At 39.1% G+C, this 16,920-nt stretch overlaps 1 protein-coding gene across 1 annotated transcript in view; it reads left to right on the plus strand.

The window, feature by feature from the left end:
- Positions 1 to 10,843: 10,843 nt before the first annotated feature.
- apbb3 (amyloid beta (A4) precursor protein-binding, family B, member 3) overlaps positions 10,844 to 16,920 on the plus strand; it is a 93,560-nt gene continuing 87,483 nt past the window's right edge. The window contains exon 1 of the mRNA XM_039775286.1: positions 10,844 to 11,316. Coding sequence (XP_039631220.1) covers positions 11,268 to 11,316 — 49 coding nt within the window. The 5' untranslated portion in view covers positions 10,844 to 11,267. The remainder of the gene's footprint in view (positions 11,317 to 16,920) is intronic.

Raw genomic sequence — 16,920 nt, forward strand, 5'->3', positions numbered from 1 at the left:
GTGAAAATACCTGTATTATGACAAATGCATCAGAAAAAGATGAAATTGAAGAAGGCAAATTGAACATCGGGTAAATGGGTCATACAGCAACTTTTAAAGATAAACTAGACATGTTCACATAACTAATTCATTCTGTTAAGTCAAGTTTAAATACAGATCAAAAGCAGAGTACCCACGATGGGGAGAATGCTTGGTCTTCTGTAAACTCAAAGCCGCTGTATGCAGATCTTATGCCTACCTTGTGGTCGTTGTTGCTGGAAAAATTAGAATTCTTAAAAGATACATTGATAATATGTAATACATTGATAATATATAATAAGATACATTGATAATATATTATCTATCTATATTATAATAATTATTACATTCTGTAATTATTGTTTTGTAATTATATGTTTGTATTGCATATGTGCTTGTTATTAACTTTTTTTCTCAATATTATAATAATTATTACATTCTGTAATTATTGTTTTGTAATTATATGTTTGTATTGCATATGTGCTTGTTATTAACTTTTTTTTCTGGACTCTAAAATACAAAATGTGCCAAATTTGCCCCTGGTGACATATAAAATTCTATGCATCTATTTTCAAACTGGATAATATGTCCTGTGTAGTATTTTTGGTAGATACTTATGTGCATAAATAGCCATGGTTCACTGATTGTCATTTTGGGTCAATGTACCTTTTATTGACTGGATAGATAGATAGATAGATAGATAGATAGATAGATAGATAGATAGATAGATAGATAGATAGATAGATAGATAGATAGATAGATAGAATTTTATTTGTTCATAGGGAAAACTTTGGCTTTGGCTTTTGGCTGAACAGATGGCCCAAACCACTTGATAGCCATGACCCAGATTCACCATTTCTTTGTTGTCATCTCAACTTCTAACTACTCAGGGAGTTTTTTTCAAGGTTTAATTATCTGAGAGTATAACTGAACATAAGATAAGCTGATTTGTTTTTTTATGTTTATTATAATGAAGTCTGTCATTGTACTAGAGAGTGACAACATGTAGCATGTTAGGTGAACATGCAAGCAAGAATTTTGCTGTACCCTATATACATACTAATATTACTAGTACTACTGCTGCTACTGCAAAATGATAAAGATTAATATAATTTGAAAAGAGTTTGAATTGGCTGAGATTTTCATTCTAATAAGAGTAAGGGGACCTGAGGAATGGGAATTACCATCCATCCATCCATTATCCAACCCGCTACCCTAACTACAGGGTCATGGGGTCTGCTGGAGCCAATCCCAGCCAGCACAGAGCGCAAGGCAGGGAACAAACCCCGGGTAGGGTGCCAGCCCACCGCAGGGGAATTGTAATTCACAACAAAATCCTTTTTCATCTAATGCAATAATATCAGACTTTGAAGGGGACTGCAAATCTAAAATGATTCAGGTTATTATACTGTATATAGTCAGAATCTGGTTGATAAAGAACTCATATTTACGGTTTTACCATAATTTTCTATATGAGCACTCATAAGTTAATACTGGCAGGAGATTTTAATTGTGTATTAAATTTTAAATTTGGAAGGTCATCAAGAGCTGTAACTGCAGTATCTAAAACTATCATAATAATTTCATGTTTTATTAGGAATCACAGTATTTCAGATCTATGGAGATTTTTTTAGCAGTACTACATCACCACAATATACTTCTTTAAAGCATTTTTTTAAATTAATATCAACTTTTTGTTTTCTCTTAAATTCTGTAAATGCAATTATATTGTTATCTATGCAGCTGCTATTCTAGAACTTAAATCAATATACTCCACTAAGGGTCATACAGTTGGCAATTAAACTCTTCAAAAGGAAACTCCACTGAAAAATGATATAGATGTTTTTTTATTTTTCTTATCCCACATAGTTTATAGTGATGGCCGAGAAAGAAGTTTAATCTCATGTTTTCATGCAGAAAGGAGATAAAGTTTCTGATATAACAGACATCTATGGTAACCAATGCTGGACAAAAGCAAACATCATCATAAATGCCCATTACTCCTGTCGCACCTACACATGAATGCATTTGGTCATATGTTCAGAGTATTCCAAACACATACATTTTTTACTAAAATATTGTTAAATAAGCCATCTCTGAAAAACACTCTTGTGAAAATAAAATAGAATGCACTCAGATCCCAACTAATATTTGAATTATAGATCCACCTCTCATTTTTACATTTATATTCATGTTGGTAAGCCACAAATGGACTCTCTTGGGATTATTCAGCAAACTGCATTGGTGAATTTACTTTCTGGTTGTTGAAGCATCTCAGATACACACAAGTACAAAGCATACTTGTTCAAACTGATTTGTCCTGCTCTATCAAACTGTATTATCATAGCAGAAGTCGATAGTCATATGTGCTGGCCTGTGGTACAAAAGTGAAACTGTTAAACCCTAACCACACCATCCTCTAACCTTAACGTCCGTGTTAAAACTGCCATCATAAAACTGCACTGGCATCATGGCACTGTGGCTCTACAAATAAAACTCAAGCAGGACAACTTAGTAGGCATTTTCCTAAACATAAAAAAACATGACATGACATAATTGCGACGTGAGCATACAAAGTAACCATTAGCAGTACAGCTCAGTAATTAGGATATTTCGACAGAAAATATCCTGATAATGTCTTCACTCTATTTTCTTTAACTTTTAATCTTTGGTTTAACATGTCTCTCTGTATTCTGTTTTTCATTGATGTCACACGAAGCACAATGTTAGCCAATGAATAAGCTGTTACTGGGCTGGCCCAGACCAATGAATGAGGTGGGCATGTGGGTCTCCAGTTCAAATGCTTGGTTGCATCTGAGCATGCTCCGTTTTCTTGTTCATAGGTTTTGTTGAAAAGTAAATCACAATAATTGAATTAATTACTGGGCTTTCTAAGAAAGTTCAAGAATATTATTATTTTGCCTTATATATGATGTACAAAAAGATGTTGCTATAAACAGAATTTAATCTAAATTAATTAAAACAAGGTTTGTTTCCTGGGATGACAAAGTGCAGCCTCATAGCTCCATGCTGTGACAGTTACTGTCTGTGCGGAGTTTCCAGCTCCTCTCCACATTCTCTCCATGTCTACTTGACCAAGTAGATATGATCTCAGATTTCCTGTCACATTGGCCTGACACCCCATCCAGAGTTGGTTCTTGCCTTGATTCTGATTCTACTGGCCTGCTTTGAGCCCGAGTTGGATTAAGTGGGTTAGGACATAGATGAACGTGACTAATATAGCTAATCTGTGTGGCAAATCTAACATGCTTTTTATCTATATTAGTGCTCATTTTCTTGTTTTTAGTGCAAGTTAGAAAGTCTGTTTTTGTGTATTATATCAGTTAGCCTAAAAAGAGAGGAGTGACCAGGAATAAAATACTCATGCATGGCAGAGTCAAAAGTGTATTGCGCAAGGAAGATTAAAAAAAAGTGTACAAAACATTTATAGAGAATACTGAAACTCAAACAACAACTGGCACCAAAATGCTGGCATTGTTACATGATGGGCAGTGTCACTTTCTCCTTTGAATTACATTACAAGCCTACCAGTGGTACACTATTATTGATACTAACATTTATAACAACAGCAATAACAGAAATGATGCTTGATGACAATATTCTACTGTTGTGAGCAATGAGAGCTTGCACTTTAATTTGAGTTGCACAGGATGACTGTTTCAACAGTTAGCACAATAAACAACATTACCGGTAATGTTAACAATAAAGAAGACCTCATTTATGTTTATGCCATTTATGTTGCCGCTGCTGTGCGTATGGTGTGTGTGTTTCCCTTCATTCTGCTCTGCAGCCTGCACGCTGGGCCCGGGGTTGCCATGGCAACAGATGGAGGGAAGGGATGGATAGCTGATACTGAAGGCAGTTACAGGCCAGTGACGAAATGTGAGCGGTGCAAGCAGGCAGCCTTTTGTTAAGGAGGTCCCTGCCAAATGTGTAGAAAACAGCGGCTTCACCTCTCTCTCTCTCTCTCTCTCTCTCTCCAGTTTCACCAGACAATAGTGGCACTGAGCACACTGCGTTCATGGGGATGTTCTAAAAGAAACGAATTCCAAGAAATTCCAGATTTACAGATGCCACTTGCCATTGGAAAATTAAGCCACCAAAAAGTATGCAGCATTGATGTTCTGATTGTTGGTAAAAACCTGTGGAGGCTGATTGTAAGACAAAAGGCAGCAACAAATCTGGTAAACAGCATTGTCATGCACTGTTCCTTTCACCTCAGCCAGGTTGGCTATGTTACCCTTCAGAAAATCCAGTTTAGGTTCTTTAAACAGCTTTGTTGGAAACCTTTCTACACTTGGTGGCATTCCATTAACATCTGAATGTTACTAACAGCAGATCTTTCCAAAACACATGTTCATTCAGTGTTTTTTTTCTGTCTATTCCTGAAATTTAATACTGCCTTGTCATTGGTAAAGATCTTTAGGGGGTACTGCCATGGCAGGAAGTTGTTTTGGTATGATGCAATATCTTAAATTACCACCATTAGGAACTCTTATGGGCACAACACCGTTAAACTTACTAATGTTTTACGGTAAACTTACTAATGGGCACCATTCTAAGGCTGGTTCTTGCCTTGAGTCCAGTGTTGTTAGAACTAGCTGTGGCACCCTGTGACCCTGTAGCAGACTAAGCAGTTTCAAAAAACAGGTGACGTAAATGAAAGACAGTATCATAAAGAGCTGGGGCTCCAGATGACACCCCACTTATTGTCCAAGACTTACAAATCAAAAGAAAAGAAAAAAAGAAAGACTTTTTATATACATTTTAATTTTTTTCTATGAAGGTTTACCAATCAGTTACACTACTCTAGGTTAAGTTCTGCCTTCTATAGGACACACACCAGTAATCAACTCTCCTCCATTTGTTGCAGTATACATTTCAACAAGCATTGCGAGAATAGGATATGATAAAAGTGGAGCATAAAATATTATTTATCTTCATTTTCAGAAAGCAGTTGATAAGGTGCCACATAAAAGGTTGGGCATCAAACTAAAAGAAGTGAAGGTTCAGGGTCTGGTGTGTAGCAGTATTAGCTAAAATGCAGGAAGCAGAGGGTTATGGTGTGAGGATCCTTATTAAAATTGTGTGAAGTTAAGAGTGGAGTCCGTCAGAAGTGCTGCTCTTCTTGATATTGTATGTACAAATGATTTGGATAGGAATATAATTAACAAGCTGGTTGTGTTTGTATAGTAGATGATACCAAGCTAGGTGGTCTGATAGATAATTGAGAATCTGTTGAATCTTTACAGAGGGACTTGGGCAGCATACAGACTTGAGCAAATTAATGGCAGATGAAATTAAATGCAAGTTTATGTAACGTATTTCATGTAGGGAGGAAGTAAAAAGTTAGGTTTGAATTCACAATGGGAAGTCTGATAATAGAAACTACAACTAACGAGAAGGATTTAGAAGTCATAGTGGACTTGTCACTATTAACTTCCAGACGGTGTTCAGAAGTCATTAAGAAAGGCTAATAGAATGTGAGGTTATATAGCACCCTGGTGTGTGGAGAATAAGTCAAAGGAGACCATGCTTTTGCTTTATAACACACTAGTTACACCACATCTGGAGTACTGTGTGCAGTTTTGGTCTCCAAGGCTAAAAAAAGACATAGAAACGCTAGAAAAAGTCCAGAGTAGAGCAACTAGTCTGGTTCTGGGTTTACAGGGGATGAATTATGAGGAAAGATTAAAAGAGCTGAGCATTTTCAGTTTAAGCAAAAAGAGATCAAGAGGAGACATGATTGAAGTTCTAAAATTATGAAGGAAATGAGTACAGTAAAAATAGTTACTTTAAACTCAATCCCAGAGGAGTGTGCTTTTCAATTTCTCACTAGTTCATTCCTTTATGCTGATACCTTTTTAATCATAACAAAACATGACATAACATTTTTCAGACTTGCTACACTCCAAATTGTAAGCAGGTACAGCCTAGAGATGTGTCTAGAATGTTTGATGTCCACCTAGGGAAAATTGACAACATTCACTGGACAACATTAAGAAAGGTAAACACACTCCTGTGTATATAAGGTCCACAGTTCACAATGCATGTCAGGACAAAAACCAAACAATGAAGTCCACAGAATTCTCTGTAGACCTTCATGATCAAATTGTGGTGAGGCATAGATCAGCACCAAACCATAAAACTATTTCTAAAGGTTTGAGTGTTCCCAGAAGGACAGGGTCTTCAATAACTGTGAAATGAAAAAAGACTGGAACCACCATGACTGTTTCTAGAATTGTCAATCCAGCCAAACTAAGTAACCAGTTTAGAAGGTTTTTGGTCATGGAGGTGACAAAAAAACAAATGGTATCCCCATGAGAGTTTCAGAAGTCCAATCCTGAAATGGAAGAACCTGTCAGAAGGATGGCTATCTCAGCAGCACTCCATAAATCTGGAGAAACGCCAGTCTTGAATAAAAGGCATATAGTGGTTTTAAAGAAGTTTGAGGGCATGAGGGAAAAGATTCTCTGCTCTGATAGGAGTAAAATTGAACTCTTTGGGCAGAATTCTAACCACTAAGTCTGGTGAAGTTCACGCATTGCTCTTTATCATCCTAATACCATCCCTACGCTGAAGCATGGAGGTGGCAGCATCATACTATGAGATTGTTTCTCAGCAGCAGGGACAGGGATTCTGGTCTGAATTAAGGGAAGGATGAATGTAGACAAACACAGAGAGATTTTTGAAGTAAACCTGCTTCAGAGTGTGCTGAAGCAACATTTCACCTTTCACAATAACAATGACAATAACCCAAAGCATACAGCCGAGACAATGCTGAGGTGTCTTCGGGACAAGACCTTGACTGTCCTTATGTGACCCAGGCAAATCGTAAATTTGATCCCTATGGAACATTTGTGGAGTTACCTGAGGATGGCCGTTTACAGACGGTTCCAATCCAATCCAAATGAGCTTTAGAGGATCTGTCAGGAAGAATGAGATAAACTACACAAAAAGATTGTAGAGATTGCAATTTGGAATTATGGCTAAAGGGATTCTACAAAGTACTGAGGGTGACAGTCCTTGGACATTTTGCAATTTTGTATAGTTCCTTTTGTATAGTAAGCATCATCCTAAGACATGGGTTTCCTCCAGATGTACCTGTTTCCTTATGCAGGCAGGTGGATTTGCATTTCTAGATTAGCCACAGAGTAAGTGTGTAAGCGTGTGTCCACCCAATGCTGGACTGGCTCCCTGTCCAGGAGATTGTTTCTGACCTAAATAAGCTGGTTAAAAGCATGGATTAATGGGGTGATGTATCATCCTGAGATGCCTTACATATACAATACAGTTGTTTCCATGTTTTACAACTTGAGGACAATCAAGTGAAATGACTTTCTCATGGTTGCAGAAATAAATCAGTGATGTGGAATAACTGTGTGACCCTGGGCACTGCATTTTAACAGATCGTCTACTAGAGGCCACACTTTCTGCAGAGAAGTCCTTAGATGGATTTTATATGTTGTGGAGTGCATGAGATGCTCTTGAACCATTTTCAAACCCAAAGAAGACCCAATGGAACCAAAAGTATAAAAATATTATATGTAAGGTTAACTACAACAGAGAACTAGAACGCAAAGTACAGCAAAACGGTAAAATTATTAACAACCTACTATATGTCCTACAGTCCTCATTATACAAAGACAGTTTCTAACTACTGTGTAGAATGCCTGGACTACATATCTACATTATTTCACCAACACTACACCTTCAGCCCATGAAAAGAATATCACCACTCACTAATTTTCTTTGTTGCGAAACAGAGCAGCCATGTTTACTCTTAGAAAACAACAAGAGAATCTGACTGATCCTGGTTGAAACATTAGCACTGCGACCACAGGCACATCATGTTTCCACATGTGCACTGGGAAAGCAGTACAGCCAACCAACACAAAATGACCTCGGAAGTGGGGATAACTATTGACTTACCCTCATACGTAATGTGACATGATATTGTTATCTCATGTTAGGGACCCTGTTCTCCCCTTTACACTCTTTGTTTAAAAGAATTCCTCAAATTCCATACTCTTACCACACTGTCAGGTAGTGTAGTTAAGCACTTTCCCCTTCCTTTACATGTATAACCCCAGGAGTTTCGACAGAGTAAAATAACAAGCACAAGAAAGAAATACACATTTATTCATGTACTAACTGTGCCACCTGTCTGAGATGGGTTGTACTCTAAATATTAATCAATGTAGACCTCAGTGCTAATATTTACAGTGCACCATGCAATGCATATGTCTCTTTTTTATGTCATTTGGTATGGGATTCATAAAGGCAGAGTTACTGGTTGTGATGGGCCATCTGTTGGAATGGCAAATGCAATGCATTTTATTACTAGAAATGTTTGTGATGTGCCATTTCTTGGAATGACAGAGACATGACAACTGGATGGACACACAAATAGACACAAAGACCCTTATCCTTTCATTAAGGTGGGATTGTGGATAATAGGCCGAAAATATGGAAGCAGAGTGCTATTTAAAATAATACAACCTAATAATAAGATACCAGGTGGCTCACCTTTTAAATTGTCTTTGGTCCTGCCTGATCCATCATGGCCTTTAAATAGATTGAGCTATGACTTGGCCTCCTCCATAGATGGAAAATGGCACAGAGAGACCGAACTTTGAGACCTTTGGTGTCCTGTCACAGTCACGGACAGATAGGGTGTCATGCTACAGAGTGACCCTGCTGACTCAGCGACCAATCTTAATCAGCCTTCATCCCAGAATAAGCCGACTCCTGACTTCATTCCAGTTAGTGTTTCAGCATCACCACTTGTGTTCCCCCAAGATGGCTGGCCTGTTTCAAAAGAATAAGTTTATTTGTCCCTTCCTGAAGAAATGGCTTGTAGAATGTAAAGTGTCCCAGCACAATGGGTCAACTCTCCCTTTCCCCATCACAGATGGCCAGAGCAAGAAATTCTTATCAGTAATCAATTTCCCAAAACTCTGTCAGGAGTGAATTAGAATGTCTTACTTCTAGCGTCTTTACACTTTAAAATGAAGCAGTTAGACAATTGTTCAAACATATACTTTGTTAGATGTTAATAATAAATACATTATCAACGTATATTCTAAATAGTATTTCCAGTAACACTTATAAATTCTCCAACTCACTGAATACAATTTACAAGGCCCAGTTCTTTCTTGTACTACCAACCATAGGGCATGAACCAGCCCTGGAAAGGTCACCAGTCCATCACAAGACCCAGTAACATCTCTCTATTATAAAAAAAAAAGTCTTGGAAGGCTTGGAAGGAGACAAGACGTGATTTTCTCGGAGATACTTTAATGTCCTGTGAGACAAGGCAGTGAGACAAAAGAACAGCTGCTGTACAGGCTTTTAAATGTTAGAAGCGCTGCGTGACATGCAGATCAAGCAGCAGCAGCAAGCCAGCAAATGATCGAGCAAAGAGGAGGTAAAAAAAAACTATTGCTTCCCATTGTATCACCGTTTAAGAAGGGGTTTCGGAGGAGCGACTGCATCTCCTTAGCGTGCGTTCAGCCCCTCTCTTAACAACGTGAGCAGCAGAGATGCAGAGGTGTTGTAAGGAGATGGATAAGCAAAGCAAGCAGGGGGCAAAACCCCCCTAGGGCTTACAAAATACAACCTTCATTTTGTATCCTGCACACTGGCATGCGGTTGCAGAATATCGAGGTATTTAATGTCCTGCCAAAAAAGAGTGGCCACTGCCACTAACTGTGTCATTTCCTTATTTCTCCAAATGTGAAGGCATTTGATTGCGCCCCTTACAGTCCAGCTGCCATACTGAGCTCTGCTAAAAATGACTGCTTACTAATAAAAGCCTTTTCTTATTTGAGTTCCCATGTACATTAAGAGAATGATTCTTCTGTTAATTTTGTTGGCATCCCATATTTTCTTCTTTGCAGTCTGGAGGCCTGTCACTCTCACACTCGTCCACAGGCCGTATAGATGACTATTATCAGACTTTATATGTAAATTGATTTCAGCATTATGGAGGTTTGTTCGCAGTTAAAGGAGCTATAATAATTAGGGTTTTTTTTCAATCAGTCAGTCATTTTTGTGCGTTTAATTGATCTCATTGTTTAATTAGCTGACCCTTTTTTCCTTTTATGTTGCATTTAGAAAAGTGCAGTCGAGACAGGTTTACACTTAGAGGACATTAAGACATATTTGTATGTTTTTTTGCATCTTCAATGCTTAATTTGTGTTGATATTTTTAAATTCACATTTTTGTAGAGCTTCCTTACTTAATTGTATCTGAATACCAACAATTAATAATGAGCAAAGCAGACGCCAGAGCAAATGTCATTGAAAGCAGCAACTAGTTCAGGGTCACACACTTGTGTGTTTATTGAGTAATCAGAACATTAAAGATATGAAAACATAAAATGAAATACAAGGAAAAATAATTAATTCTTGCCCATCTAGCACATATAAATTCCTGCCTGGGTAATAACGGCTTGTCTAATTACGGTAGAAGTCCAATTAAGAGAAAAACTGGGTTGGGACAAAAACCTGCAATCACAGGAAGGACTGAACTTGAGGACCACTGGACTATTCAAAATTTCAAAAATATTAAGTGTCTGCCACTACCAGACCATCCAAAACCCCATTCCAACCCTGGGGTTGCACAGTATTCGTTTTATTAGGCTCCTAAATTCTCTTGCCATGCCCCCCATCTTCAAATTAGAGGCAGTTCTACTGAGATACCTCGTCTCCTGTGTTTCACTTGTACCATTCTTGTGCACACAGAGTTTAGACCCCCGGGAATAAATAAACGTGAGGCTGTGCTGTGCAGGCCCTGGCTTCAGCAGCTGATGCTCAGTTTATTGCTGAGCCGCAGTTGCAGGCATCCTTAAGGCAGCAGCCATGGGAAGGCGACGTGGGGAGGGGGCGCTGCCTGCTTATCCTGGAGGTGGGATGTGACAAAGCAGGAGCTGCAGAGAGGGCTGCAAACACATCCAAGTAACGAGCTGCCTGGCGTGCGGCGGTGAGAGCAGCGAGGAAGGCAATTAAAAGCCTGAAAGAGCAAGATGGTCTTCCATTAATTGCTGCCACATTGCAGCCTGGAAAACGGAAATTTCTCTCCCTTTGGCATCAGAAAACGGCTCCTCTGCGAGCATAAGGATCTAGCAGAGCAAGGCTGGCAGGGGCTGAGTTCGGAGACGGATTGAAATGTACTGCGGCTAACCAGTGTAAGGCAAGACAACACATCTTCCCTGTGGTCCAACATGCTGGGTAAAGACTACATGCTGGCCATCATCATAGTCAACTATGATGGTAAGTACTGCTGGCCAATGTGGAGCTGAATTACCAAGACGCTTTAACTTTTTGTGTGTCCTGCTCTGTTTACGTGTAAGTGGACCACGTCAACACAGCATCTCGGTGCACAGATGCCACCAGCATTCTCTTAGCAAGCTATTTTAAGTAATGCAGGCTGTGTTTGCTGGGTTTCTTTTGATTTTCTTACCTGGCCTGAGTGAACATCATGGTGGTCCCGTAGACAAGTAGGTGAGCAGAACCAGCTCTATCTTATAAAACAGCAGCTGTGACCCAGAGATATGGACCCCAGGAGGTCATTGCAATACAGCTTGAGATGTCAAAAGTATATTTGGAGTGGGCAAGCCAGAATTTCTATACCAGTCTTCTACACCCACAGGATGCGCAAGACTGATTTATACGTGACAGTTGCCTCACATGTAATGTCCTTCATTTTTATTCTAGATATCTGCACCTTATTTTTGTAGATGAAATGTTTTTGTTTTTTTTTACAGTGAATGCAATCTCAAGACACTTTACAAGTTCAGAACTATCATTGTAGCATAACATGACATTCCGAAACCTGCTTAATTCAGTTCAGGGTGGTGAGGCTGCCATACTGGCAGCATCTGCTGCATGGCATGGACCAACCCTAGATGGAACTTCTGTCCAATACTGGACCCAGTTATGCACAAACCTACTGTACTAATATAGCATCTCCAATTAACCTTTAAATGTTGGAGAAAAATGGGGAAAAAATCCATATGGACGGGGTGGAATGTGCACATTTTTTACTGACAATGCTTTATTTAATTTCATTTGATACCTTTCAGATTGGTTTACCACCATAGTGTGACAGTTCCATATTTTTTTATGTTTGGAGCACTGATGCATGATCTGACTTGCTAAAGTCACATAATGAATTAGAGATCTGTGATTAAACCAGGAACATCTTACTTTTCAGTTCAGCACCTCAGCCACTAGATGGTCATACCTCCTTACCCAGCAAAGATCCTTCCATGTAGCAAAACAATGCTAGAAAAAATAGTAAATAAATTAAATATGTTTATATAGCTCTTTTCTACCATCACTCAACATGATAACATAGACAGTGGTGAGACTCTTCAGCCACCATCAATGCGCAGCACCCATCTAGATGATGTGACGGTAGCTGTTCTTGAGCCAAGATGCTCAACATACATTAGATATGATGTGGTGAATGGGTGAGAGAGATAAGTAGTCTGTTAGAAACAGCGGAGGATTAGGGGTCAGAATGACCATGCAGTCGTGGTTGGTTTATACCCTACTATTTTTGAAGGATGCCCAGGGATTTTTTATGACCACAGAGAGTCAGGACATCCATATTACTTCTCATCTGAAGGATGGTGCCAATTTTTACAGCATAATGTCGCTGTCACTGTACTAGGGCTTTGGGATCTACTCACATACCACGGAGTAAGGGCCCCCCTGCTGGCCTCACCAAGGCTTCTCCCGACAGCAATGGATGTGTTAATGAATGGTATGCGTGGCAGGGGATTGGTAAGTCTGCAGCCTTGCATTAAAGAGACCAGGGTTTGTGTCCAAGGTCCTCACTGTGTGGAGTTTGCATGTTCTCCCTGTGTCTGCGTGTTTCCTTCGTGTGTTCTGGTTTCCTGCCACTATTCATAGACGTGCAGGTTAGGTGAATTGATGAGACTATATTGGCCTTTGTGTGTGTGTGTGTGCATGTGTGTGTTTGTCTGTAAAGAACTGGTGCCCTGTCTGGGGTTTGTTCCTGACTTGTGCTCTGTGCTGGGTGGGTTAGGCTGCAGCCCCCATTTCACAGATTCTGGTCTGGATTAAGTGAGTTATAAAATCACATGACATGTCTTAAGTAATATATATTTTTTTGTTCATTGAGTGCTTTTAGTCAACTAATCTTTATTGTATACCTACAATAATGCACCTTTATAGTACCTCACTGGGACTGGTCTCTCATTAGTAGCTAAGGCATAACCACCCAAATGACAGTAGTATTGCCAGGGTGGCCCACCTCCTGGTGCTTCACCCACAAAGTATAGAAACTGGCATTTCATACACAATTACTAAATTATAACAGAAATAAACGCATGAAAAATAATAATTCAAAACTCTATTTATCTAACATAAGAGAAAACACATTGGAAATATGAAGTGTTGGGGCACCCAGAGGTTAAAGAGGTGGAACTGGGGAACCATGACCTGGAAGTGATGTCACTGCTGCTGCCAGTCATCAGATCTGTTAGGGAGAGAGGAGGAGAAGCATTATGCAAAAGTGCCAGCCATTAGATGAGCCCTGAACTTATCTCTCAAGCGCATGTGTGTGACACTATCTATCTATCTATCTATCTATCTATCTATCTATCTATCTATCTATCTATCTATCTATCTATCTATCTATCTATCTATCTATCTATCTGTCTATCTAATGGGTGTTTATAGTACAGGATGCAGCATATTGCCAAGGAACATGATGTGAGTGAGCATGAGCATAACATCTCATACACTTGTAATATTTTTAATATACAAATATATGGCAGCACTAGAGAAAGTCCAGAGAGGAACAACAAGACAGATTCTGGGACTAAGAGGTAAGAGCTGTGAGGAGTGATTAAAGGAGTTGAACTTTCTCAGTTTAAACAAGGAGAGGACATGAGTGAAGTGTTTAAAACTATGAAAGGAATTAGAGAGTAGATCCAGACTATTACTTTAAAATAAATCCTTCAGCAAGAACATGGGGGCATAGTTGGAAAATTATTAAGGCTAAATATTGCAGTAGACAGCATGTAACCCTAAAGATAGGTGGGGCTGCGCAGGTGACTGACAGCAACATGTTCACAGTGATGCTGAGCTTTAGACTGCAGGTATCCCTGCAACATTCTCATTACTCCTTACAGGCCTGGGAAGGCTAAAGCAGGCAGGCGGAGGCTCCTGGGTGATATGCTGGCTACAACAATATGTTAGAAAGTCTTTCTTCATGTAAAGAAGACGACACTGGTATAAGGCATGTATTTAAAGAAGCAGCCAAATGAGGATCTGTAAGGTGTTTATTTCTCAAACTTCACATTCTGATGTCCATCCCCTGGTGTGCAGTTGCCCACCTGGGCCCCTTCTTTTCTATCCTGGTTAGTACAGACTCAAGACAGCATTAGACACCTTTGTATGAAAAGTTTAGTTTTTTTGATAATCTGTCAAATGGAGTAACCTTCATCCTAAAAAAAATCTCCTTAAAGCTGTTTCATTTTGTCCATTTTTGAACTCAGATTTGAACTTTAGGAGAGCCAGTACCTTGTAACCCAAGTGAACAGAATGTTTTAGTGGTGCTAATGCAAGCACAAAGTTTTTTTCATTTAAACTTGACTAAGGATAAGCTAAAGGAGTTGACCATTAGGACACTGAAGGAATTGCTGCTTAAACTGGTGCTTTGTAGCCCTATATGAATGATAAATATAAAATCAGCAATTTCAAGCAGTAATAGCTATTATAAACACTAGTAATGCCTTGGCTATATTTTAAAATCCATTTATAGGTATCTTAATAATAAAAGGTATAGATTTCTATCAAAAGCATGAACGTTTCTGGATGATCCCAAACTACTGAACGACAGTGTTTTTCTGTACATTTGTGCTGACATCACTCAAAAACAGCTGTATATATTTTGATAAAAAACTGAAGGTTAATTTAAGGATAGTCCAGTTTATACTGTCTTGACTCAGTGGAGAGGAGAGATTATTGAATGTAATAATGTCAGGTTTCTGTTGTTGAGTGTCAATTTAATAGGCTAACTGTACCCCTGACTGGTGGAAAATGAATGACAGTCCAGCTATGGTGGCTCGGGGGCAGAAAAATGGTCCGGGATCTTAATGGGAGATGACAAAGCAGAGTCTGTGTTTATACTGAGGATTCCTGTCCTTCTGTCAGATCACCCCTTCTGTTTCAAGTGACTGCAGCTAGACATCTCCTATCTACTCATGGATCACTGTATGTCTTTTGCTCAGACAAGTGTAAAATAACATTTATAGCAATTTTTTGAATTGAATTTGGGCAGTGCTGGGAACATACATAAAGATAAAAGCAGATACTAGTAATAATAATAATAATAATAATAATAATAAAATAATACATTATAGTATTCGCCTCCCGGGTCCTCCCTGCATGGAGTTGGCATGTTCTTCCCGTGTCTGCGTGGGTTTCCTCCCACAGTCCAAAGACATGCAGGTTAGGTGCATTGACGATTCTAAATTGGCCCTAGTGTGTGCTTTGTGTGTGCCCTGTGGTGGGCTGGCTCCCTGCCCAGGGGTTTTTTCCTGCCTTGCGCCCTGTGCTGACTGGGATTGGCTCCAGCAGACCCCTGTGACTTTGTGTTAGGATATAGCAGGTTGGATAATGACTGACTGACTAATAATAATAATAATAATAATAATAATAATAACAATAATAATAATAGCTAGAAAAAGAAACATTTAGAAAAGTATATGGATTAATGAATATGTGATGAGGTCATTACTTTATTATTTATTAAGATAATGGTCAGATGGCAATGGAAGAGAGGCAAACAAAAAACATACATAAATTAAATATAAAGTGCTTTACAAACAGTTAATGTATTTATAAGGTGCTTTTCATTAAGTAGACATGGAAATAGCGAGACATGGACGCTATCCAGTGACCTGATATGAAGACTGGATTCCTTTGGCACTGTGTCTGTTTGGAGAATCCTTGGGTACCACTGGTTTGACTTTGTGTTGCTCATGGAGTCCCAAATGAGGCACATTACCTGCATTGAGGGAGCGTCAGTTACGGCACTACGGCCATGTGGCACATTTCCCCAAGTGTGATCTGGCTCGTAGGATCCTCATTGTTGGGGACCCGAGTGGCTGGACGAGGCTAAGGGGTCGCTCATGTAACACTTTGCGGCAGATAGAGGGTCACTTCTGGAGGGTGGGACTGGGCCGCGTGTCTGCCTGAGGGGTTGCCAACTATGATCCCGAGCTGTTTCGTCGTGTGGTGGTTGCGGCAACGAGCTGTACCAGTGCATGCTCCCCAACTTGACTTGACTTTTATTAAGTGCTGTAGCACAAATGACTTTAAAGGAAATCTTTATAGTGCATAGCTGCTTTAAGAACTTGTGCGAAGTACAATAAAGCATTTATATATATGGGTCTTTGTTTATTTCATATTTTATGATCCAAGGATTCTATTATGGTTTAGAGTTTTTAATTTGAGTTTATTTTAACAAAGTTTCATTTTGTTACAGTCTAGTTTCTATTGCTGACACCAAGCTGACTGATTCTTTACCAATTAGCCTACAAACCCTCTGTCTGTGTAAAGCCGTGCTGGAACAAAGTGTGTTACTATGCCCTCGGAGGCATCGCTACAATTAAATTTTTTTCAGTTTTTGGTAACCTAAACTTTTTTTCAATGTCTGGAATTTTACCGCTTATGTTTGCACCATTTGAGGTTATTCAATGGATTTGAATAAATGTCAATAAAAACAGAAAAGACAAGGATGTTCTTAAAGCTTCTACCAGTAGTGTATTTGAGGCCAGGAAGCAGTTTCATGTTTCATTGCACTGGTCAACAAGCATTGTGCTACTGGGATTCTTT

Source organism: Polypterus senegalus, chromosome 13, assembly GCF_016835505.1.
Source record: "Polypterus senegalus isolate Bchr_013 chromosome 13, ASM1683550v1, whole genome shotgun sequence".
Classification (NCBI taxonomy): Eukaryota; Metazoa; Chordata; class Cladistia; order Polypteriformes; family Polypteridae; genus Polypterus; species Polypterus senegalus.